Source organism: Megascapheus bottae, chromosome 4 (assembly GCF_031878675.1).
Source record: "Megascapheus bottae isolate mThoBot1 chromosome 4, mThoBot2.hap1, whole genome shotgun sequence".
In the NCBI taxonomy this organism is placed as follows: Eukaryota; Metazoa; Chordata; class Mammalia; order Rodentia; family Geomyidae; genus Megascapheus; species Megascapheus bottae.
In genome coordinates this window covers 82,615,916-82,638,783 of record NC_143512.1, presented here as the reverse complement: position 1 = coordinate 82,638,783, position 22,868 = coordinate 82,615,916, and the positions used below count along the sequence as shown (strand labels likewise).

The window sequence follows — 22,868 nt, the reverse complement described above, 5'->3', positions numbered from 1 at the left end:
CTTAAACTGTGATCCTCAGATCTCAGCCTCCTAAACCGTTAGGGTGATAGGCGTGAGCCATCAACGCCAGGCTTGTTGTCACAGGCACAGCAACCCCTCCAGAAGGGCAGGGCCTGGCCCACAGAGCAACTGCTCTCTGTCTGAACCCGGTCTGGGGACTGCCACAGTGGGTCTGTGTCACTAAGCGACACGGACAGCAGCCCCGAATGCAGGCCCCGGTCCAGGCAAGACACACAGGCTGGGGGCCTCCACTTCCCTTCAGTCTGCTTCACAGGAAGCAAAGGAGACACACTATCATGAAGAGCTCTTTATTGAGATGCCCAAGGATGCCCACTACAGTCAAGAGCACCCCTGAAGAAAAGCACACGCCCCCACGGCGGGCACCACAGTTCTCGACAGAGTGCAAGCCCGGGGACGTTTACTCCACCCCACAACAGAAGGCACAGAAGTCACCGGAGGCCCCCACACGACGTCGACGCACGGCTGTGTACCACAAGCATCAGGAATGTGGCGGCAGGGCCGAGCATGAGGAGCTGAGAACTCCTCCCAGACGACACAGGGACCAGGATGGAGCAAAGGGACCCGGGAGTCCTGCAAGGGCAAAGGCTTTCTGCCCCCGCAGGATGTTAGAAAACGTTTCCTGTCTTCAGCTGGAGACAGCTCCACCGCTCCCAGCCTCACAGCCACTTCCAGGCTTTAGAACCGTACCTCACTGTTCAGAGGTGGCTCCGGACTTGGCATTCAACACCAAGGGACGCGGCCAGCTCAGCGGGCCTCGTGCTCACCGGGGCAGCTCGGCCGCCACTGCGTCACAGACTGCAGGGTCAGGCTCTGCTTGGGGTTCGGCGCCTCCCTGGTCCTCCGGCTGCAGAGAGTCGTCCACGTTCTCACTGGTGAGAACGAGCTCCTCCTTCTTCTCTCCCAGCGCCTCCAGACCCATCATCCGGAGGTAATGGAGCCGCTCGTTCTTGGGCACAAAAGTTCGAATGGAGGCCTTTCCCCGCCACCCACACAGCACAATGGGGCACTGAAGGGCATCTGGATTCCTGCAAGCAAGGCAAGTGGGTAAGGAACACTGCTGGATCCAGAAACCACAGATGTGCACTTACAAACCTCCCCCAAATTACTGGGGGGGGGGGGGGAACCCTAGCGTGTGTGTGTGTGTGAGAGGGAGACAGAGAAAGAGAGAGAGAAAAAGAGTCCACGCCTGCAGACCTCACACACCACTAGTGCTGCTATTTATACTTGTGGCCAAGCCTAGGGCAAGGAGTTTCCTTCTGGTGCCCTCACAGCTCACCCCATGGCGTCGTGGTGTCACACACACACACACACACACACACACACACACACACACGTCTATGCAGCGGTGGTCTCCGGGCCCACCGTGGGACGTCCTGGCTGATGCTCCACTCGGGAGGCAGAGCACTCCAGAACACACGGGTGAAAGCCCCGTGTCCACCCCCATCGCCGCATCTCCTCTCACAGGCCTGATCGCATCCCCACGGGCTGGCCTGGAGTTGCTTTTCCACGGGTTGGTAGCACCTCCTCCGGCTGCCAAGCCTGAGCCCACCTGCGGGGACATTCAGGCATTTCGCGGGGAATGTGTTCCTTCCTCCCTCCACCCCTAGTTCAGTGAATGACAGCAGCTCGGCTCGACAACCAGCAGCCGTCTTCACGAGTCCACGTGGGGCGTCTGCACGGCACTACCAAGGGCCAACCCTACGAGGGCCGTACCCGCCTCCCAGCTGGCCTGTTAGTTCTCCTCAACCACTGCCAGTGTGTACACCAGCGCTGCACCAGGGCCGATTCCCATGCCAGCTCTCGTGCTTCTCCCCCTGCAGATCCCTGCCCTAACACTAACTTCCCAGCCCAGAGCAGGCCCAGGCCGCACGGCACATCCTCCCTTTACAGATGGATTTTTATTTTTACTTTACAAAGAGGCAGTTGAGCTGCTAGAGGTGGGGCTTGATCCTGCCACTGGCTAGCTCCAGGCAGGTGACCTAACCTGGTCCTCCTGTCCAATATGACAAGTACTGCCAATCCCAGGAAGTCCCCCTGTGACCCGAGCAACACTGTGAGCAGCCGAACAGTGGCCTGTGGCCACCACAGACTTGAACTCAAGCCCTCGGCCTCTGCTTCTTCAGCCCTGGAACAGATCCACTCAACCTCCTGTCCAGTGACTGCTCAGCACTGTCCAGAATTAGCATCAGAAAGCAAGAACTGTACATCTTATTCTGTTCAAATACAAATCTATTTGCCTGAACTGACTGCTCTGTAAAAAGTGCTTCTATAACCGTGTACAACAACATGCTAGCTGTGAAGTTTTCATGAGCCTCCTTTCAGCGGAACATTCCACCACTGTGAGGTCACCAATCTGCTCACCCACAAGGACAGTATACAACATGGCCAATGGTAAGGTGTGGACAACTTACGCAGAATCCGGTTCATATTTCAGCACGACACTTCCCTTGGCTGGAAGAGAAAGGGACAATCTGTCAAGTGACTCAGCTGGTGGACACCAGAGCTGGGTACACGATGTGCTGTTTACCATAAAGAGAACAAATCTATTGTTTGAGTCTCAGGAATCAAAACAGGAGTAAAGGCATGAGCCCTAGTGAAGAGCAACATCTCCAGGCAGAGGCCTGAGGGAGCCACCTCGGAGCACCTACCCCCACTCCAGGCTGGTAACAAGATCCTCAGAAGGCGGTCAGGGACAGACTACGGGATAAACCTCAAAATTCAACATGAAATAAACTAAGCCTCCAGCTCCTCGACAGGCATAAAATGACAAGTAAAAAATGTGGCTCATGCCTGTAATCTCAGCTACTCAGAAGGCTTAGGATCACCGTATATAGCCAGCCTGGGCAGAAGTGCAGGATTCCCTGACCTCTAGTAAACTACCCAGAAAAAGCCAGAAACAGTGCTGTGGCTCCAGTGGTAGAGTGCTAGCCTTGAGTACAAAGTGGCTTAGGACCACTGCCCAAACCCTGAGATCATATCCCAGGACTGGCAAAAAAAAAAAAAAAAAGTTATCAAAAGAATACTGTAATTCCTAATGCAAGATTAAACAAAAAGACAAGTTTAGGGAGGGGGTGCAGGGAAGAAAATGGGGACAAAAACGTGAGGAGAAGGCGTAGCAATGTTTGTAATGCACCTTCTATCTGGTGAATATAATGTAACCCATACACACACACACACACACACATATAAAGTTTACATAACTCCCTTATCTTTATCCTTCAAACTAATCTCTTCTTGCACAAGTAGACACTAGACTTAAAAACAGGTTTGGCTGTTTGTACTCTGCAGGTTGTGGCTACCACAAAGTGAGAGAAATGACTACCACAGTGTAAGGTCAGCTTGTACAGCCACCATTCATGAAGTTAGGGAAAGTGTCATGCGAATCCTACCTTGTGACTCGGTCTCCTGTGCCATCCACAGCTGAGACCGAGTTCCCGAGACCTGTCTGCACCTGGGCCAGGTCTACCGAGGGACAGGAGTGCTGGGTGGCACCAGAGGCCAGTGCCACAGGGGAGGTGTCTGTAGTCATCTGGTGTACCAAGAACACCGAGCAGCCGTCGTCCCTCAGTGCACAGTGGGGCATGGATTCGGGGACATGCATGCCCTTCCCACAGGGCACAGAACACAGCGCACCTCTCCGTAGCTACACAAACAGTGGTTACACCACACTCTCAGGAGCACTGACAGAGGAGTCATTCTTTCCGTGAACATTCCTAATCCATGCCTGGCTGATCTAATGTGGAATGCACGGGTATGGTACAGCTAATAGCATTGAAATACGTGGATCAGAAAAATACCTCCAAGAGCAGGACTGCACACACAATTCAAACGACTTACCCAGGTCCTTCGCTTGACTGTATGTCTCACTGCTAAGCTTTCTAAAAAAGGGATTTTCCTGGGTCAACAGTATCTTGACATCTTCCATTGATATAGTAATAATTCTTGAGTTAATGAATGGATACAATGTATATATTCCCTGTGAGAATGGGAAGAGCACTATGATGTCATCGGGATAAGCACCCACCCTGCCAGAGCTTCCTCTCTCTCCTGGTGTGCTGCCCTCACCACAGCCCACCCCTGGGCAAGCCCCCAGAGGAGTCACACGCCAAGGAGCTCAGCAGCCCGCAAGCATCCAAGAGCACAGCCTGTAGACGGCGCTGGCTGGCTAGAGAGCCCTTTACCTTTGCCCATTAACTCACACTGGAGCATCTCTAGTCTTTCAAAATTACCTCCTGGGCCAGCCGGAAGGCACAGTCGAACTCTTCACCACTGTTATTTCGACACCAAACTTTTATCCCTGTGTTAATAACCTGCCAGCAGGAAAACAAGAGGACACACCAAGTCAGGACCACCACTAGAACAAACCCTGTTGGTACAGCCAGGGGCAAGCTAGACTGGATGGAGAGAAAAGAAGAGACGGGCAAGGAACTGCCGTGTCACATGGCCCTGACAACCCAGAAAGGGGACAGTGAGCAAGTTGGATCAGGTCTCAGCACTAGCAAGAAAATACATGTGGCATGCAGAGCCTCAGAACAAGCTTGGTGCTGTGTTACACAGCCAATGGGCGGGGGGAAATGCACGTGCTGATGAATGAAAGGTCTGGAAAGCTGTGAGTGTGCAACATGCGAAAGGACAGAAGGCAGGCGGGCCCTGGGGAGAGCTGGCACGGCCACCACTGTGCCTCTGCAGGTGCGGGCCTGGCCGCCGGCGAGCAGAGAAGCAGCACACAGCCCGCACCGCACCTTCATCTTCTCACTGTTATTCAACAGCACGTTGCGCAGCTCCTTGGAAACCATGTAGAGCTGCCTCTTCTTCCCCTCCGTGGTTCGAGTTAACAGATTCATCCTCGGGAATGAGGGGTCCAAAGCATAAAACTTCCTGCAAAAGCAATCATGCTGCTTCAGTCCAAAACCAACCAGCGGTGTGTCGACTCATTTGTCTCCAACAGCAGATGCTCCAGAGCACTCCTGCCAGACCTTACCCATTCCACCCAGGAGACAGCTTCTCTCTCCACGACACTCCAGGGCCCAGGGCCCGAGAGAGGCGACGCCACCTCACTCAAAAGAATCGCTTACAAACGTAAGTAAAAACCCACCTATCCTAAAGGTGACCGCTTAATGAACACACACGCGTGAGACCCACCCTGACTATTCCCTCTGTGCTTGTCTGAACTGCCAATGCTACCCAGACTCCTCTTCATTCTTAGATAAGAACCAGATCGGCCACTGTCTCTCTCTATACTCTAGGTTCAGTGAGCTCCATTCAGGCTCACCACCATCTGGAACCACACTGACAAGTTTTCTATCTCCCTCTACTTTTCCTTTCCTTTTAATCTGAAAGATTGGGAAATCAACCCCTCAACCTCCCCCAGCTCTAAAATATAGTTAAAAGAGAAACAAGCTGTTACAATAGTTCACACCTATAATCCTGGCTAGTCAAAAGACTGAGACCTAGAGGCTCTTGATTCAACAGATTCCATTTCTAAAATAACCAGCAAAAAGGTAGAGCCGGAGATATGGTTCAAGTAATAGAGTAGCAGCCTGGCAAAAGGCCCTTCCTTAGTTCAAAGCGCAGGAATGAAGAAGGAAAAGCAGCCACACAAAGCTAGTTATCAGTCAAATGCAAATAGTTGTACATTTCTTTCTCTACAGTAAATGTTTAACAATGAGATTGAATTAATTCTTACTCAATAGGTGGAAATAACGGGTCATCTTCAGGAATAAATACAAATGGATCTTCTTTAAATCCAAATAACTTCATTTTCTTTGATGGGGGAGGTCTACAAGGGGGTAAGAATGCAGTATGTGGTTAGAAGTCAGTTCCCAAATGACCCATCCCCCCCACACACACAATGCTCTGTCCTGGAGGCTCCACAGGGGCCCTGCACACAAAGCTAATGTGGGCCCTTCTAACCTGCACTCAGGGCGCAGCAGGCAACCACCCCTCAGGCCATTATTCCACAGGTGCCACATCCTAAACCCCACCCAAAACCACTGCAGCAAAGACTCTGGTCCCATTTAACTTCATAGGACTGTGAGACCCCCATCGCCTTACCCACACACGCCATCTTTCTTATTCTCATTCTCTAAGCTCACAGGTGTCTCAGTGACTTCTGTGTCACCAGTTCCAGTCACTGTCTGGTTTTGCAGCTCACAAGGGTCTGACAGTTTTTCCTCTGTGGGAGTTGCAGGGCCTGACTGTGAGGTTTCTCTGGTTTCTGCAGCTCTGCCCTGAACCTGGCAAAAGAGAACAAGGAGTAATTTACTCTCTGCTGCTGAATGAGTATCAAAACCATAGCATTCACAATATCATCTGTATTTCTCTAGAGCAACGGATAAGACAATAACAGCGTGGTTTTGTCCAAAACGATCACTTTAAATCTATTTGCTCTTAAAACAGAAGTTGTGGGCAGTTTTGTGAAAACAACAAAACATGTGGTCCTCTCTAAATAGTAGTGCATGGTGCCTATTCTCATTTAAAATGCTTAATGTACATTTGCTGTAAGAGAAAGTGGTGGGCAGGCAAACGGTAAACACCAGCCCCACACGATCAGGCTGGAGTCAGAAACCAAGCATGCCCGCCTGCCTTCTGTCCTTTCACATGTTGCACACTCACGGCTTTCCAGACCTTCCATTCATCAGCACGTGCATTTCCCCCCACCCATTGGCTGTGTAACACGGCACCAAGCTTGTTCTGAGGCTCTGCATGTCACATGTGTTTTCTTGCTAGTGCTGAGGTGGGAAGGTATGAAAGAGATGTGAGACCAGTTCCAGATGACCCTGGGGCCCAAGTAACTTCCTAGGAAAGAAGGGCTCAAAATGTTTTATTGATGTTAAAAATCTACCTACCGAGGCCAGGAGTTTGGCCTCGTGGTAGAATGCTTGCCTAGCATGCACAAAGACCCGGGTTCAATTCCTTGGTACCATATACATAGAAAAAAGCCGGAAATGGTGCTGAGGCTCAAGTGGTAGAGCTCTAGCCTTGAGAAAGTCCAAGGACAGTGCTCAGGCCCTGAGCTCAAGGCCAGGACTGACAATAAAATAAAATAAAATAAAAAATGGAACTTTAAATGACTTAAACTATAACAATTTGAGCAGCAAAACAAGTATTACATTAAAAACCAAAGTGTAGTATAAATCTGAGTTTATACTAATATTAACTGGAAGGTAGGGTGAAGTTAGAAGATACAAGGCACCCTTGTGGAAGATTATTATGTCAAATAATTTATATAAAATACTATTCCCAAAAGGTATTGCTTTGCACCTTCACTTTGTCCCAGGCCACTATCATTAAGTTCAAGCTATATTTATTCACCTGATTTCAAAGAAGAGAAGAACAATGGGGAAACTGTTTGGTAAAGGATCCTAGCAAACACTATGATTCCAAGTGGCACCACCAGTGATGTTGCGTGACTATCACAATCTGCCTATTACAATGTGATTGGGACATGCACCAATACTTCTCAAGATTGTCAAAATCATGAAAAACAAGGAGCTATTAAAAATTGGCACAGACCAGAGAAGAATGAAGAGATATGACAATTAAGTAATGTGTAACCTGGATTGGATCCTAGAACAGAAAAAGGACATTGATGGAAAAAACGGTGAACTTCAAAGAATGATTAAAATTTAGTTACAACAGTACTGTGCCAATAGTGGATTTTGAATTTCAGCAAATGTAAATATAAGATGCAAACACCAGAGGGCTGCATAGGTATATATAAGAACTCTCTTTATTGTTTCTGATACTTTTGGTAAATCTGAAATTGCTCCTTTAAAATTATAGTTGCATAAATAAATAACCTAACTGAACATTTAATAGTAAGAGAGTTGATAAATAAACTATGATACAACTAAAAAAAAAAAAAATCTACCTACCAGCCAGACACTGAGGCTCACATCTATAATCCTAGCTACTCAGGAGGCTGAGATCTGAGGATGCAGGTTCAAAGCCAGCCCAGGGAACAAAAGGATGACCTCAGACTCTTATTTCCAATTAACATCTAGAAAATGGGAAGTGGGGCTTGGCTCCAAGTTAAGGCGGTAGCCTTGAGCTGAAGAGCTCAGGGACAACGCCCAGGCCCAGTTCAAGCCCCATGATCCACAAAAGATAAGAAAGTCTAGGCAGCGGTGACTTGCCTTCCAGAGCATCCCACATCCCAGACAAGGTGATGAGGCTCTGGGTACCCTCCTTTTTATTCCAGCCTCGTCACCGCCAAGGAGATTACAGCTCGGAGCCTCGTGAAAGGCTTAAGTCTATTCCTGCAGTTGGCGTGGCCTCCCATTGATTTCAACTAGCGAACAATGTCCCTACCTCGCATGGCACAGCCTAAAACCACAGCCTAATTAACAAGTTACAGCACACTGTGTTCTGCTGAGAACACAGGGCAAACTGAAGAAGTTACAACCCAACCACACAGGGAGCAGTGTGACAGCATGTCCAGGAGGCATCCATCAGGTGCAGTCAAGAGAGAGCCCTGCAGAGCTGAATCCAAACCTCCGCTGGGCAGCCCGGGAGCCAGGCTGGCTACGGACAGTGAGCACTGCACAGGCCACTAGTGCACAGGTCCTATTACACTTGCTAAAAGCACTGCCACCGGGAAAGTGGTAACAGCCGGGTGAGAGCGAGCGTGCAGGCTGGAATGCGAGAGTACAGGGGGTTCAACTCCAGCACCAAGAGATCATCTAAGTGCTCAAGTGCAGGTTATTGTTGAGACACCGCATGAGTGCTGGCTCCACTGGCTCCCACCTGCACTCTTAGCTACTCAAGAGGCTGAGAAGATCACAATTCAAAGCCAGCTCAGCGGGAAAATCCATGAGATACTCAACTCCAATTAACCACAAAAAAGCTGCAAGCACAGCTGTGGCTCATATGGTGAGAGCACTAGCCTCAAGCAAGAAAGTTCAAGGATAGCACCCAAGCCTTGCATTCAAGCCCTAGGATAGATAAACAGATGGAGAGATGGAGGGATGGACACACATGGACACACACACATAAACAAAAAAACCACAGTATTAACACTGATCACCACCAAACTTTTGCATATACTTTGTCAACTGCAACAGTAAAACTACAACAGTAAAACTAATGTCACTTCTTTAACTGAAGCCACCGGGCACTGTGGCTGGTATTATGCACGTGGCTGGTATCCTCTTTCGAGTAGAAGCACAGTGCTACACACTCACAGCGTTATACCAACGAGTTGCAAACACTTTGAGTTGTGTAAGCTGTGTAGATAGTCACAGCTATTTGGCAGGTGCTGAAATTAAGGGGCACTGTGATTCAAAACCAGGCCAGGCAAAAAGTTAGTCAGCTTCTTTACCTCAGCTAACAAACTTGGTGTTGTGGTGTGCGCCTATCACTGCAGTGACACAGCAGGCATTGGCACAAATAGAATTTGGAGGTCGGAGGGGCCGGGAGTTTGGCCTTGTGGTAGAGTGCTTGCCTAGCATGCACAAAGATCCAGGTTCGATTCCTCAGTATCACACACATAGAAAAAGCCAGAAGTAGTACTGCGACTTGAGTGGTAGAGCTCTAGCTTTAAGAAAGCCCAAGGCCAGTGCTCAGGCCCTGAGCTCAAGGCCAGGACTGGGGGGGAAAAATTGGAGGTTAGTTCTGGACAAAAATATGAGAAGTAACCTATAGCCAAAGAGCTGAGTGTATGTCTCAATCAGTAGAACCAGAGCAAGGTTCAGAGTTTAAACCTTAGTACCAGCAAAAAAAGAAAATCTCAAGAATGCTTTGCAGACTCAACGTGAGGCCCTATCCAACCTGCTACAAAAACTGTGAAGTTCCACATCCACCAGACAGAAGCAGAAGCAGGACATAAAGCTAACTAGGACCGCCTGTGCCAAGGAGGTGCTGAAGCACTGAGGAAACAGTTCCTTCCTGCTTTTCCGAGTCTTCACGGCATGTGCCCTAATTTCCAAGCGTGGATCTTCAAGAAATACAGGTTTCTCACCTGATTCTAAGACACCACCTGTCATTATGGGATGGTCATGAAATAACAAGTGTGGACAGACACAGGCACAATTAAGTGGGGCTGTGAGGCTGCCTTGTGGCACCCAGCTTAGGGAGCATGGAGGAGGAAACATGGCACAGATAGGAGCTCCAAATTCCTAGTCTCGGGGCAGTTCTGTGTGACGCCCATTCAGGACACGAGGCCAGGGCTCTAGCACTTGGACCATACCTCCAGTCCCACAGCGGTTTCTATATTTTTTCCACCGCTGTTAAATGACTGGATTCAGACATGGGCAGAATGCATGCCCCAAAATAAGACAGAGGTAGGCTTTCGAGAAACCTGGAATTCAGAGGCGATCCCCTCGGCTCAGGCCTAGTCCTCCCCTCTCAACCCCAACTTGCTGCTCCTATCCATCGTCCACTGAAGCTAAATCCCTGTCTCAAATGTGCACAAAGAGCCAATGTCACGTTCTTGGAAAAAAGCCGTTACCTTTGGTTGCCGTTTGTTCCACGGCATGGAAGCTTTTTTGACCAGTACTGCCACGAAGAACCCCCCGGTGTTCTGATGATGGGGTAATATTCTAAGGCTGGACACAAAGGAGGTAAGAAAGGAGAAAGGAAAGGTTACTAGAGCCGGGAAATGTACATGATTCTGTTGTATGCATTACAGAAATGGAACGAAACCCATCTGTACAAGTAACACACATGAAATTATATAAAAACCTCAAGTTCATGTTGCCAAAGCTCTAACCAATTCCCCAGTTGACAAGTATTATGCCAGTCACTAACAGGCAGCAAGGGCATCTTAGCAGCTGCAAAGGAGGGTTCCACACAAGGGAACGACCGCAGGCACTGAACTCCCAGCCCCTCCCCAAGCCCTGCTTTCCCACAAACTGACCACCGCTCCAGGTGCATGGCCTGCAACTTCTCAGGGTCCTTCGGCGGGAACATGGTAGGTCGGATTTGAGTATGCCGACTGTGGGGGACCTCATCCCAGTCGGCAAACCACTGCCCATCTCTGGTCATGACCTGCACACAAGAGCACAGCCACCACTGCTCGGCACACCAAGGGGCCAAGGAGTCTCCCCAAGCACATGGAGAATAAAGCTGAATCCCAGAGCACAAAAAAATACAGTCGAATAGTGCGGACAGGAAAACCAACACCAACGCTGGCTTCCACAGAAGGAATTCAAGGCCAGATGATGTCCCACCAAGAGGAAAGCTGGTAGAATCATACCACCTGTGATTAAATATCATTTGCAAATGGATTCAGAGCTGTACAACCTGAGGATGTATTGATTCCTGTTATCCAACACCAATGCTTTCTACTTTTCCTAGCTCTTCTGCCTGTCCTACCATCCTTGCTCACTTAAATCCGAGTCCTCATAGCAGGGTTACCTTCCACTGACTGACTCCAGGCATCCACTTCAATCCTGGCAATTCACCAGACACATCAGCGAGCTCTAGGGCACCTACATGGAAAACAAGAGGAGAAGATCCCCTAAACACAGCACGCCCATTATGCTCAGTGAAGAAACCAGGCGCAGAAGATCACACGTGGTGACTCCATTCACAGGCGGTGTCCAGGGAAGGCAAGCTCATTGACCAAAAGTGGGTCAGGGGCAGCTTGAAGCTGCAGTGGGACAGGAAGTGGATGCAAAGTGTAAAACCTGGGCTGTGGGTTTGCCGGAACTTCCCACCAGAGCACAGTGAGGTCACCTTTCAAAATGCAGTGACCACAGCATTGAACACACCGTGGCCTCCAGGGTCTGCAGGTGACACCACATGCAGCTAGCTGCAAGGGGTTGCACAAAGAGGTCTTCAAGCCAGATATACCCTAAAAACTGGAACTCTAAAAACTCTTAAACATTCACTCAGAAACCAGCAGTTAGATCACAAATGCAGAGGAACAATCCAGACAATGAGGAAGGCCTCCAAGAAGCCACAGCAGACAAGGTCATTCAAACTCTGCAGTGGCTGCTCACCCCTCAGACGCGCTAAGGCTGCAACTCAGTCCCAAGGGACTTCCCTTCCCCATTGTTCTTGTTTACTTCAGATGCACTATGGAGGAGACTGGTCACTCACCCACCTCCCCAGAGTTTCAGAATCCTCCTTCCCACCTACTGCCCAAGGGACAGACAGAGATCAAATAGAGCTTGAATTCTCAGCTCCCAGGCGAAGTACTCTTGTCTAGGCCAGTCCTTCAAAGGCTGGGGCAAGAGAACCTGGCTACCCAACAGCCAGGCAAAAGCAGTCCTGTAATAAGAAATGCGAATGGAAAACAGCTCACGTGTAAGCAAAGAGGAAGTGAACTGCAAGAGCTCTGAGAGGAAAGCATGCCAAGCACAAATGGGCATAAACCATGAATGAAGGTGGGCCCAATGGTGAGAAGAATCTTCCTAGATGGGAAAGACCTAGCTTTTGATAGCAGCTGTGAGCATCAAACAGAAGGATAATCACAGAGTACTTAGGCAACACAGAATGACAGCTCCTATGTCATGCACAACCAGACCTGGCCTCATGCCAGGACAAAAAAAACTGCCTACCTAGAACCAACAAGACCTGTCTCTTTGCTTTGATATTGCTGTATTACAGAAATACAGCAGTTTTTAGCCTACGAATCCACTGAGATTCTTTTTTTTTGAGGCAGATGGACAACTCTTACATTAAGCTGAACAGCAGTGCAGGGGTTCATCTTGGCTTTTCACACATGTACACTACATGTGTGAAACACATTCTTCATGTGTTTTTGTTTGGCCTTTTGTTTTCAATTTGGGGTGGTGTTGGGGTTTGATTTTAAAGAGTCGCATTTGTTAGGCAGATGTTTTACCACCTGTGACATGACATGGTCCTATCCTTTCTTGCTTTCGTTTTTTTGGGATTCCCCCCCCCCCCCCCCAAAAAGGTCTCACATCTTTGCCCAGATTGACTTCCACTGTGAACCTCCCACCTCTGCTTCCTACACAGAAAGGACTATAGCTGTGTGCCAGCACAAGCAGCTTATGCAAGGTGAGGTTCTGGTATTCTGACACAATAAACCAGGAGGATGCCGTGCTAAGTACAACAAACAAATCACAGAAGATAACCATGTCTGTAGAGCTGCAGGAGTCCCAGCGGCTGGACAGAGGATGGTCCTCAGGGCGATTATTTTTGCAGAGTAAATCTGGAAATGTATCATGGTTGTACAACATAAGTCAGGCCAATACTACTCAACTATACACTTAACAAATGATGAAGATGATAAACACTTTATGACCTGCCACAACTAAAAAACATCCTTCGTCAAAGCCCCTGCATCCCAAATAATTCACGGCATATGCCGAGCCCACGGCAGGAGGCCATCTGTGAGCAGAGGCCGTGACTCTAAGAGCAGCACGGACGAAAGCACTGAGGAAAAGGTCTGCAGGTGCACACGGCTCAGCATCTCACCTTCGCTCCTCTCCAGCAAGGACGCTATGACTGCCTCATCCTCGATGGGGTTCAGGGAGCACGTGGAGTACACCATCCTCCCGCCTTCTGCCAGCTGCTCTGCTCCACGCGTGGCAATCCGCAGCTGTAAGCTAATGGAACCCCAGGTTACCACAGACTTCCCACCCTCTGTCACACCTGCAGGTGAAGGGAAGGTACAGCTACACGAGCTCTTCTGCACTGATGAAGAACATTCACCTACAGGAATGCATTGTTTTATAAACCGCGGGTTAATATACTGACAAGCAAAGCAAAACCGGCGAGGTTTAACTCATCACGAGAATTTCTCTATTAAAAACCTCCATATTTATATAAATGTGATTTTTCTACATAAAATTTGGATCTATACTTCTAAAATTTTATCTGTGCCATCACTCCACAAGAAAAATTTAATAAACAAAAGGTAATAATGTTATCTGTGGCCAGATTATCCAGAATCTCATGTGTATAAATATGCGACTTGTCATATTAAAGAATACAAAGTTCTACAGGCAGAATAATTTCCAAATGGATATTAAAAACAGCTATACAAAGCCAGGAGCTAGTGCCTCACGCTTGTAATCCAAGATACTCATGAAGATGACATCTGAGGATCACAGTACAAAGCCATGCAGGAAAATCTAGAGACTCTCACCTCCAATTAACCACCAGGAAAACCGGAAGTGGCACTAAGGCTTAAAGCGGTACAGTACTAGCCTTGAGCAAAAGAGCTCAGGAACAGTTCCTGAGTTCAAGCTCAATCCCCACAAAGGAGCAAAAAACAAAAACAAAAACAAAAACAAAAAACAATAAATGAAGTGACAATTTTAAGTAAATTAAAGAGTTTGGGAGGAAAAAAAAAAAAACCTTAGAATGGGGCCGGTGGCTCATGCCTGTAATCCTAGCTACTTAGGTGGCTGAGATCTGAGGATCAAGGTTCAAAGCCAGCCCGCGCTCTAAAGTCTGTGAGGCTCTCATCTCCAATTAACCAACAGAGGTGCTGTGGCTCAAGGGGTAGGGCAGTAGCCTTGAGCTGAAAAGCTCAGGGGCAGTGTCCAGGCCCAGTGTTCAAGTCTCACAACCAACAACAACAAAAAATGCTAAGTAAAAATCTCACACTCAAAGAAGGAATGATCATGTCATGAAGGCATTCTGGATTAATGTGCACACTAGCAGCCTGCAGGTGCCATGTGAACAAACTACTACGCTCATGGTTACCAATGGTCACCCAGATACGCACTTGGAGACTAAGCTCCTGAGAAGTCTGGCCACACAGCTGACCATCCCTGCACCCCTGTGACCTGTCTCATGTAGGTAGAAGGGGCTGTCCCATCACTCACTCACCCGTGCAGCTGCAGGCTGTTCAGCGTGCTCCACTTCTTCCAAACATCGATGTTTTTCCTCATGGTGCCATCTCCACTGGGAAGAAGATATTTATCAACTTGCAGTTTTGTAAGGGTAGATGACGAAAGTTTAACAGGCATGTCCCACATAAGGTGAACAGCACTGTAAGTATCACTATAAATACCAATTCGAAAACAACCTAAGTCCTTATCAAGAAACTTCTTATGTCCGTATTCAGGACAGATTTTTAATTATATCTACTTCAACTTTGTATTCAAGAGTATTGGATCTGAACAGAAAACTATTCAGGTGTTAGAAAATTACTTTAGTCTACTCTGGAGAAATAATAGTAATAAGAGTATAATAATTGTAATCTTATTCATAGTATTTAGGACTGTGCTTTCCTTCAGATTTTTTAGTACACACGTGTATGACAGATCTGAGGAAGGAGACCCAAGTCTAAATAGGAAATATCGGTTTTGTATGGAAATCATACCTATTTCCTGAAGATAAACATTATTTTCACTGCAACCTGCCATAAGACTTTAAAGTGGAATTTTTCTACTTGTGGCATCAGGTAAGAATTCGAAAAGTTCCAGACTTTGGAGCACTTCCCACGTTCAGATTAGGAGCCCTCAACCTCTACTAGCAAACTACTTTGTAGATCTAGGACAGAATACCTTGAATACCACTAGTGAGAAACTTGAGTTGATCAACAGACACTTCAATCATAATTACATGAACAATAAATATATACTCAAAGGTTTTTAGACAGAAAATTCAATTAAACTTTATCCCTTTCCCAAATTTTTTTATAATCAAAACCACTTCTGACTTTCCATTATTTTCTAAAAGAAATTATTTTCACACTTTCATTACTAGATGCTACTCCCATGTACATCTTGTACAATGTGGACAGTCCACTCCCAGCTTTGTTTACTCAGTCAGGCTTCCTGTCCGGTTTCATTTGGGGGGAGGGGCTGGTCACATGCACGGTAGTGGGAGGGGTCCTCAGCATAGAAGGGGCCTGAGGCCCTGGCCTGTTGCGGCAGGTGTGGTTGGCTCAGTGGAAAGTGCGTCAGAACCCCAGGATCCCACCCATAAGATTGCTTTATGCTCATCTAGTATCAAAAGAACACAGGTGGGGCAGGGAGTTTGGCCTAGTGGTTAAAGTGCTTGCCTAGCATGCATGAAGACCCGGGTTCGATTCCTCGGTACCACATACATAGAAAAAAGCTGGAAGTGGTGCTGAGGCTCAAGTGGTAGAGCTCCAGCCTTGAGAAAGTCCAAGGACAGTGCTCAGGCCCTGAGCTCAAGCCCAGGACTGGCAAAAAAAAAAAAAAAAAAAGAACACAGGTATTTCCACCCTAGAGGAAAAATTACCCAAATGTAAATTAGCTATCTGTAACCGAAGAAAACTGTATTAGCACATGAGTAAGAAAGTATTTGACTCCAAGCAGAGTTGCACTCTACTTACCATGCTGCAAGATATCTAAGGAAGTCCATTTAAAACTTTTTTACCTAAGTCTACACTTTCTTTAAGCAGCGATTTTCAGGTTATTTTAACTCGGTGCTCCTCAGTGGTACCAGCTGCAATGCTCAGTCTGTGCCCGTCACTCTTCACAACAGTGCTAAGAGCATCTATGCCATTTCTGACCTCTGGGCCCCACATCCAAGGTACTCAAGTTCTAATTCCTAGGGCCTGCGCGCCTCTGCACAGGTGTCTGTACTCATACTGTCTTTCCTCGTTGGAGCATTATTCAGTCATGCTATGGAATGCATTTTATATATCAACTGTAAGTATTTATCACTAGCTACTTCAAATGTGAAGTACATGAACATACTTTTTCAAGAGTCTTAACTTGTACATTGCTTTTGCTACTAAATAAATTTAGCCCCCAAAATCTATTTGATTATGCATTACTCTATGGCATTTTTCTCTCAACATATTGGAAGAAAAGATGCAAAACAGTCCCAGGTAATATTCTAAAATGGAACACTGTGGTAGTTTATGAGTCTTGTGTCCCGTCCCGTCCCCCCCTCCTTTGCCCCCCACACTCTTTCTACCTTTTTTAGGACTAAGCTGCTTCACTACCCACCCCACCCCTCCAGTCTGCACGGGGTCAGGCCCGTGATGTCATGAGAAGCACATCTGGTCATGTGCAGTTCCCATCTACATTCGATTTCCTTGTGGATGTGGGGTTTTCTGACCTCGGAATAGTGTAAATACCTGCAAGGGACGTCACATAAAATCCGATCATAGAAGAGAATCTCCTTCCTTCCCTCCACGTCAACCGTGAGTCTAGGGATGCTCGATGCGTCATGGTTGACAACCATGATGCAGGGACTGCTTAACCTTTTGGCCTGATGAACCAGCAGATAGCAGCGCTTGTTGTCCACATCATTAGCGATAACAAATCCCTCTGGAAAGTAAAATTGTAGTGTCAGGTGTGATGTGCGAAAATGGGATAATGTCCTGAAATATCTAACCTCTAAGTCAGCAGGTAAGAGGTCCAGGGACTCTGCAGTGATGGATGCGGTTCCCAAAGGGGAGACCGGGAACTCCATGTGGATTCTATGAACACCCCAAGATCTATTAACTATTTGTACCAATTATTTTGTTAATGATTCCTTTCCTTGATTCAACCATCAGTTGGGTAGGTGAATGAGAACAAGGTGTAACAAGCAACACAATCACCTGGCATGAGTTCCAGCACTGCAAACAAGTGAAGGGCTGAGGATGAGTCACTTGACCGTGCCTACTAGCCCTGGTCCTCTGTGCTCCACTCCCCACACTAGAACAACCAGCGGGAACTTCACTAGCCCTGGTCCACGGTGCTCCACTCCCCACACCAGAACAAACAACCAGCGGGAACTTCATTAGCTACTGCCTCTTCTTGTTTCTCATTCTTCCCACATACCTAGCAACATTTATAATCAGGAAGCGAAACATAAACAAGGGAGAGAAGATGCTCCTGGGGCATCTGGAGACTCCTCATGACTAATTTGCAGAAAACAATTAAAAATATCAAACACTTACTAGCAAAAATATAATCTCTGAATAATGTAGGAATACATGATTCAAAAAAGAAAAAATAACCCACTCAGCTAATAAGCATGCCAAGAAAACTGAAGCAAGTCTACTGACTTAAAGGAAGCAAGGCAGCTATAGCAAATACTATGGATGTTATGGGAACCCCTGATAAGGAGCAAGCTCTCTGTACCTGTAAAGGAAGTGGCACACCTCCAGATTCAAGATGTCAATAGCCAGGCACCAGTGGCTCACACCTGTAATCCTAGCTACTCAAGAAGGCTGAGATCTGAGGATCCAGGTTCAACGCCAGCCTGAGCACAAGAGGACTAGAGACTCTATCTCCAATTAGCCCCTAGAAAATGGGAAGTGGGGCTTTGCTCAAGGATAGGGTGGTAGCTTTGAGCTGAAGAGCTCAGGGACATTGCCCAGGCTGAGTTCAAACCCCATGACCCCCCCCCCCAAAAAAAAAAAGAAAAAGAAAAGGCTGGAAGTGGTGCTGTGGCTCAAGGAGTAGAGTGCTAGAGCTGAAGAGCTCAGGGACAGCGTCCAGGCCCAGAGTTCAAGCCCTATGACCAACCAAAAAAAAAAAAGGATGATGTTGACAAAAAATACAGGCGGGAGTAACAATGTTCAAACAGAAATGTACCTACTACCTTACCTATGTAACCATAACCCCTCTGTTTGTCACCTTGACAATAGAAAATTTTTTAAAAAGGATGTCCAAACCTGCCCAGAACTTGTTTTTGCTAGAAACTCAAACTGTGAAATCTGTTAGTATGCATGACAAACAAAAAAGAAACCCTATCATTTGATTTTAAATTCTAAAGAAAAGGTTTTCCCCAAGTATGAATGCATTTGCTCAGGAGCTTTTGTTTCTAGTGGCTCTACCTTTAATAAGTAGAAAGCCCATGGCTGTCACAGTTGCAGTAGTGTGTAAGATCGCTCCCTGTCTGTAGCCCACCAAAGAATACCTGGAAAGGGGACATTCATGTCTGCGTGGAGCATTTCAATTAGCTGTGTGGTCTTTGATCCAGGTGCTGCACACATATCTAAAATCTAGATACAACAAATAATATTCTAGATTTAGTTTAGAACAGTTTTTAGTCCTATTAATATCCTGATTTCTATTCCAAGACCTAAACATACACTTCTGCGTGGAATGCATCTGTAGCATGTCATATGACTTATAAGGATCTCGTAATAACTACTGTCTAGCCCCTTTTATCCCCACCCTCCATCCTAGGGGATGGGAACAGAATGGCACTAGAAATCAGTGAAAGACTGTTATAGAGCAATGCTAAAAGGCCAGGCATATTCCAGTTCAGCACTTGAGTCTCAGGCCAGTTACCTGACATCTCTCCGCTTTGCTTTCCCCATCTGCAAAAATACAGAGCGCTAGGATCTGCCCCTCTGCCCTCAAATAACAAACTCTCAGATTTTCAATGTTATTTGGCCAATGAAGATCACTGAGGATAACCCATGTGGTAATCTGAACAAACTGATACTCTGAAGGAGTGAACTACAAAATGTAAATCAGACAAAAGCACAAAAGAGAATCTAAAATTCAAAACACACCATCCTTTACCCAGAGTGGAGAAAAGGTCGGCTTGGGTTCACAGACAGATCGGACAGAGTCCCAGCCCTCCCCCTTCTCCCCAACAGCTACCTTATGATGTGGCTGGACATCGAGCAGCAGGGGCGGGACCATGCTGACGGCCTCCTGACGACTGATGTTCCCCTGCCACAGAGCAGCAGGGAGAAGAATGCAGAGAATTTCAATTGGGCAACAGAAAAACATCCCATTCTTATACAAAACAGAAGAACTGACGTTTACAGTAGAACATGGATGCTACCTAGGCAACCATTATGAAAAAGCAAGCCTCCCACCGAAATCTACTATTAGAATGTTAGAAATTCAGGCAGGATACTGAGCACAGAACTAAATGAGCATCTCTTGAAGGTGATCTATATATAATCTTATATACCTTAGGGAGTAAGGAGCACCAGAGCAGAGCAGTCAGACATGAGAGCTGGTGCATCCACTCACAGGGGCCTTTACTTGTGTCTGATGCACCTGTCACTCTCCCAGTGACTAGTATGATTGCACGCCTTGTCTACGGCTGCAAGACTCAAAGATGCCTACTTACAGATTCAGTCTCGCTGACCAGGAATTGATGGAACTTTTCCAACTGCGGAGACTTTCTCAAGATTTTCCGACTTAAATTTGTGTGCCAGGCAAGTTCTTCAGGATACCTGACCAAAAAAAAAAAAAAAAAAAGGTCTAACTCTCACAGATTGTAGGTGCTGAAGTGCTCTCCTGATAATTTACTATTTCTACAGATCACATGCCAAGTGAAACACCCAATTTCCTTTTTTTCTTGTTCATAGCCACACTGCTCTCAACTGCAGTCAGCAACACTGATTGGTGTCCCTGCCCCACAGAATTGTTCTAACCAGACCACCAGCTGATAAAGTGCAAGCAAGCTGTGAGTGTTGAACAAAATTCTTGCCCACGTCACTCCAAAATCATAATGTTGAGAGAGAGCAGAGAGCCCTCTGGTCCTTGCTAAGGTGGAGAGGTCAGCAGGAGACTTCACCAGGATGACCAACTTCACACAGCACAGGCCATGAAGATGAAAATAACAGGGCTGACACCTGACACTGTGCACCTCTGGCAATATTACAGTTGTTGAACTCAGGCTAGGCAGGCACTTGCCAGGCAGTGCCAGACCATGAAAACTACAGCAGCCAGAAGACATCCTGTTCCACTAATGGCACTCTGATGGACAAGTAATTAATGCTCGCCAAGAGCAACCTGATGCTTAATTCATTTTCTTACAGTGTTCCTTTCTAGCCCATCGTAGAGCATACACATTCTCTCTCTCTCATTGGGCACCATTTACTTTTCTACCTCAGATATGCATTCTGTAATAATATCTGGCTTTGATCTTAACAGCACCCTAACTAGTTATATTGTGACCACTCAGCATTCATTCAAAAGGCATATTCTGTGCACATTTACATAGGCCCTGATAACCCAAAATCCAGTAAAAGCAAACTTCATGGTTATAAAGTCTACAATGACTAAAAATTGTCTAAAAATGAAAGATACGAGCATTCACTTGTCAAAAGCTGCCAGAAAGCACTTGTTCAGTTCACAACATGTAAAATATTTATGATTTTTCCCTTTCAATTTTTCAATAACTCAAAAGTTACTTTGAAGTATGAAGCTGGAACAACTTAAGTTTAGCAGCTTGAACAAGTTGATTCAGGGCTAGACACCTCCAGTTTGTTCTGACACGTTCCAGGCATTTCCTAATAAAGCCTGCACAGTACAGAACCTAGAGACACACCCTGGACCACTAAGGAAAAGAAGAGCTAACTCCTGCTGTGAACAAATATTAAAATCCCAAAGAGAAGCTAATGTGATGAACTTACCAACTTAAGGGCTGTGGAACTTCAACTTTCTGACCATCCACCTCCAGGTCCTCCAATTCCTTAAAATACTTGTTCTTCAAACAATGGAGAATTTCTTTCGCATGGCTGTTGGAAAAAAAAAAAAAACAAGCAAATTTCCCACTGCCCACTGATGTACAATGCACAGCCATCTTTCCCAAGTCCACATATGTTGTATTTTTTGGTTTGGTTGGGTGAGGAGTTTTTTGTTTGTTTTGTTAGCCTTGAGGCTTGAACTCGGGGGTCTGGGCACTTGTCCCTGAGCTTCTTGTGCGCTCTACCACTTGAATCACAGTGCCACTTCCTGGCTTTCCCTGTTTATATAAGTGGCACGGAGTTGAAGCAAACCCAGAGCTTCACTGCATGCTGGGCCAGCACTCTTAACACTCAACCATATTCAGTTCTGCAGATGTTTTAATTATAACAAACCCCACATGAATTTAACAGAAAGTGCTTTAGACATTGCTTTACTAGATTCCTTTAAAAAAGTGCATGCGCCCCCTATTCCTACACCACTCAAGGGTCAGCGAGGTGCACTACGAATTCCTCTGCTCCCAATGCACCTGCCGCGTCGTCTATTGGCGCCTGACCTCGCCGGCCCTTCGCCCCGACGGCGGAGGCAGGGGACCCGCTGGGCTCGCGCCCCCCCACGCCGGAGCATGTGCGATCCTGCCATCCCGGCTTCCGGCCGCGCCGGCCTCCGCGGACGCCCCAAGCCCCCTCGGTTGCCCCCGGAACCCCCACCTTTTGTAGCCCGTGATCCTCAGCGTGGCCGGGAGCGGCTCGCGCAGGGCGGCCATGAACTGGTCCCATTCGCCCTCGGGGACGATCTTGAGCTCCCGGTAGTAGTGCTCGAACAGCTGGTTCTCCTTGACGATCTCGGGGTAGCCGCCTTCCCAACCCTGTGGGGGGAGAGAGTGAGGGGAGGGGCGTTAGGCGGCGGCCACGGCCCAGACCCCAGACCCCGGCCCCCGGCCCCCAGACCCCGGCCCCCGGCCCCCAGACCCCGGCCCCTGGCCCCGGCCCTGACCCCGACCCGGACCCCGGACCCCGACCCGGATCCCGGCCCCGATCCCGACCCCGGCCCGGCCCCGACCCCGGCCCCGATCCCGGCTCAGACCCCGGCCCCGCCGCCCCGCCGCGCCCGCTCTACCGCGTCGCCGCGCTTCCCGCCGCCCTCGGCGCCGTCCTCCGCATCCTCGGGCTGCCGCCGCTGCGGCTGCCGCCGTCCCCGCGCCCGCCGCCCCATTCCCCACGCGGCCGCGCACGCGGCGGCTCGTAGACACCGGCCTGCCACGGCCGCGACTCCCGCAGCACTTCCGCCCGCGACGGCGAGGCCCCCGCGAGGACCGGCCTGGCCCTGGCAGACGCCGTCAAGAAACGTGGCCCCACACGCCACAGCGCAGGCTTCGGGAAAGCATTCCCGCTCAAGAGAATACGGCTCACCCTAGAAGGAAAGTAATTCCAGGGAGAAACCCCCAAAAGCTCCGCCACGCAAAGCATCCCGCTCGTCACGTCGACTCAGGCAATGGGGTAGACGACTTAGCCAGGGCGCGTGCGCAGTGAGGACCTGGCGGCAGCTTCTCGGCGTCAGCTGCCCACACGT

At 48.0% G+C, this 22,868-nt stretch overlaps 1 protein-coding gene across 2 annotated transcripts; it reads right to left on the bottom strand.

Moving 5' to 3' along the window:
- Nucleotides 1-292: 292 nt before the first annotated feature.
- On the bottom strand, nucleotides 293-22,780 carry Nsun2 (NOP2/Sun RNA methyltransferase 2). 2 transcript variants are annotated; one of them, XM_090332149.1, is made up of 19 exons: nucleotides 22,709-22,780; nucleotides 22,007-22,164; nucleotides 21,245-21,349; nucleotides 19,954-20,059; nucleotides 19,473-19,544; nucleotides 18,778-18,862; nucleotides 17,003-17,195; nucleotides 14,773-14,847; nucleotides 13,411-13,541; nucleotides 11,380-11,453; nucleotides 10,880-11,010; nucleotides 10,472-10,568; nucleotides 6,076-6,257; nucleotides 5,708-5,800; nucleotides 4,764-4,899; nucleotides 4,251-4,331; nucleotides 3,859-3,997; nucleotides 2,433-2,472; nucleotides 293-1,046 (listed from the first exon to the last, which is right to left on the bottom strand). In XM_090332149.1, the coding sequence occupies exons 1-19, from the start codon at nucleotides 22,763-22,765 to the stop codon at nucleotides 782-784; spliced, it is 2,220 nt and encodes a 739-aa protein (XP_090188275.1). In that variant the 5' UTR covers nucleotides 22,766-22,780; the 3' UTR covers nucleotides 293-781. The 2 variants fall into 2 exon arrangements, with proteins under 2 accessions (XP_090188275.1, XP_090188274.1); XM_090332148.1 differs by lacking the exon at nucleotides 22,709-22,780 and adding an exon at nucleotides 22,416-22,566.
- Nucleotides 22,781-22,868: the final 88 nt, after the last annotated feature.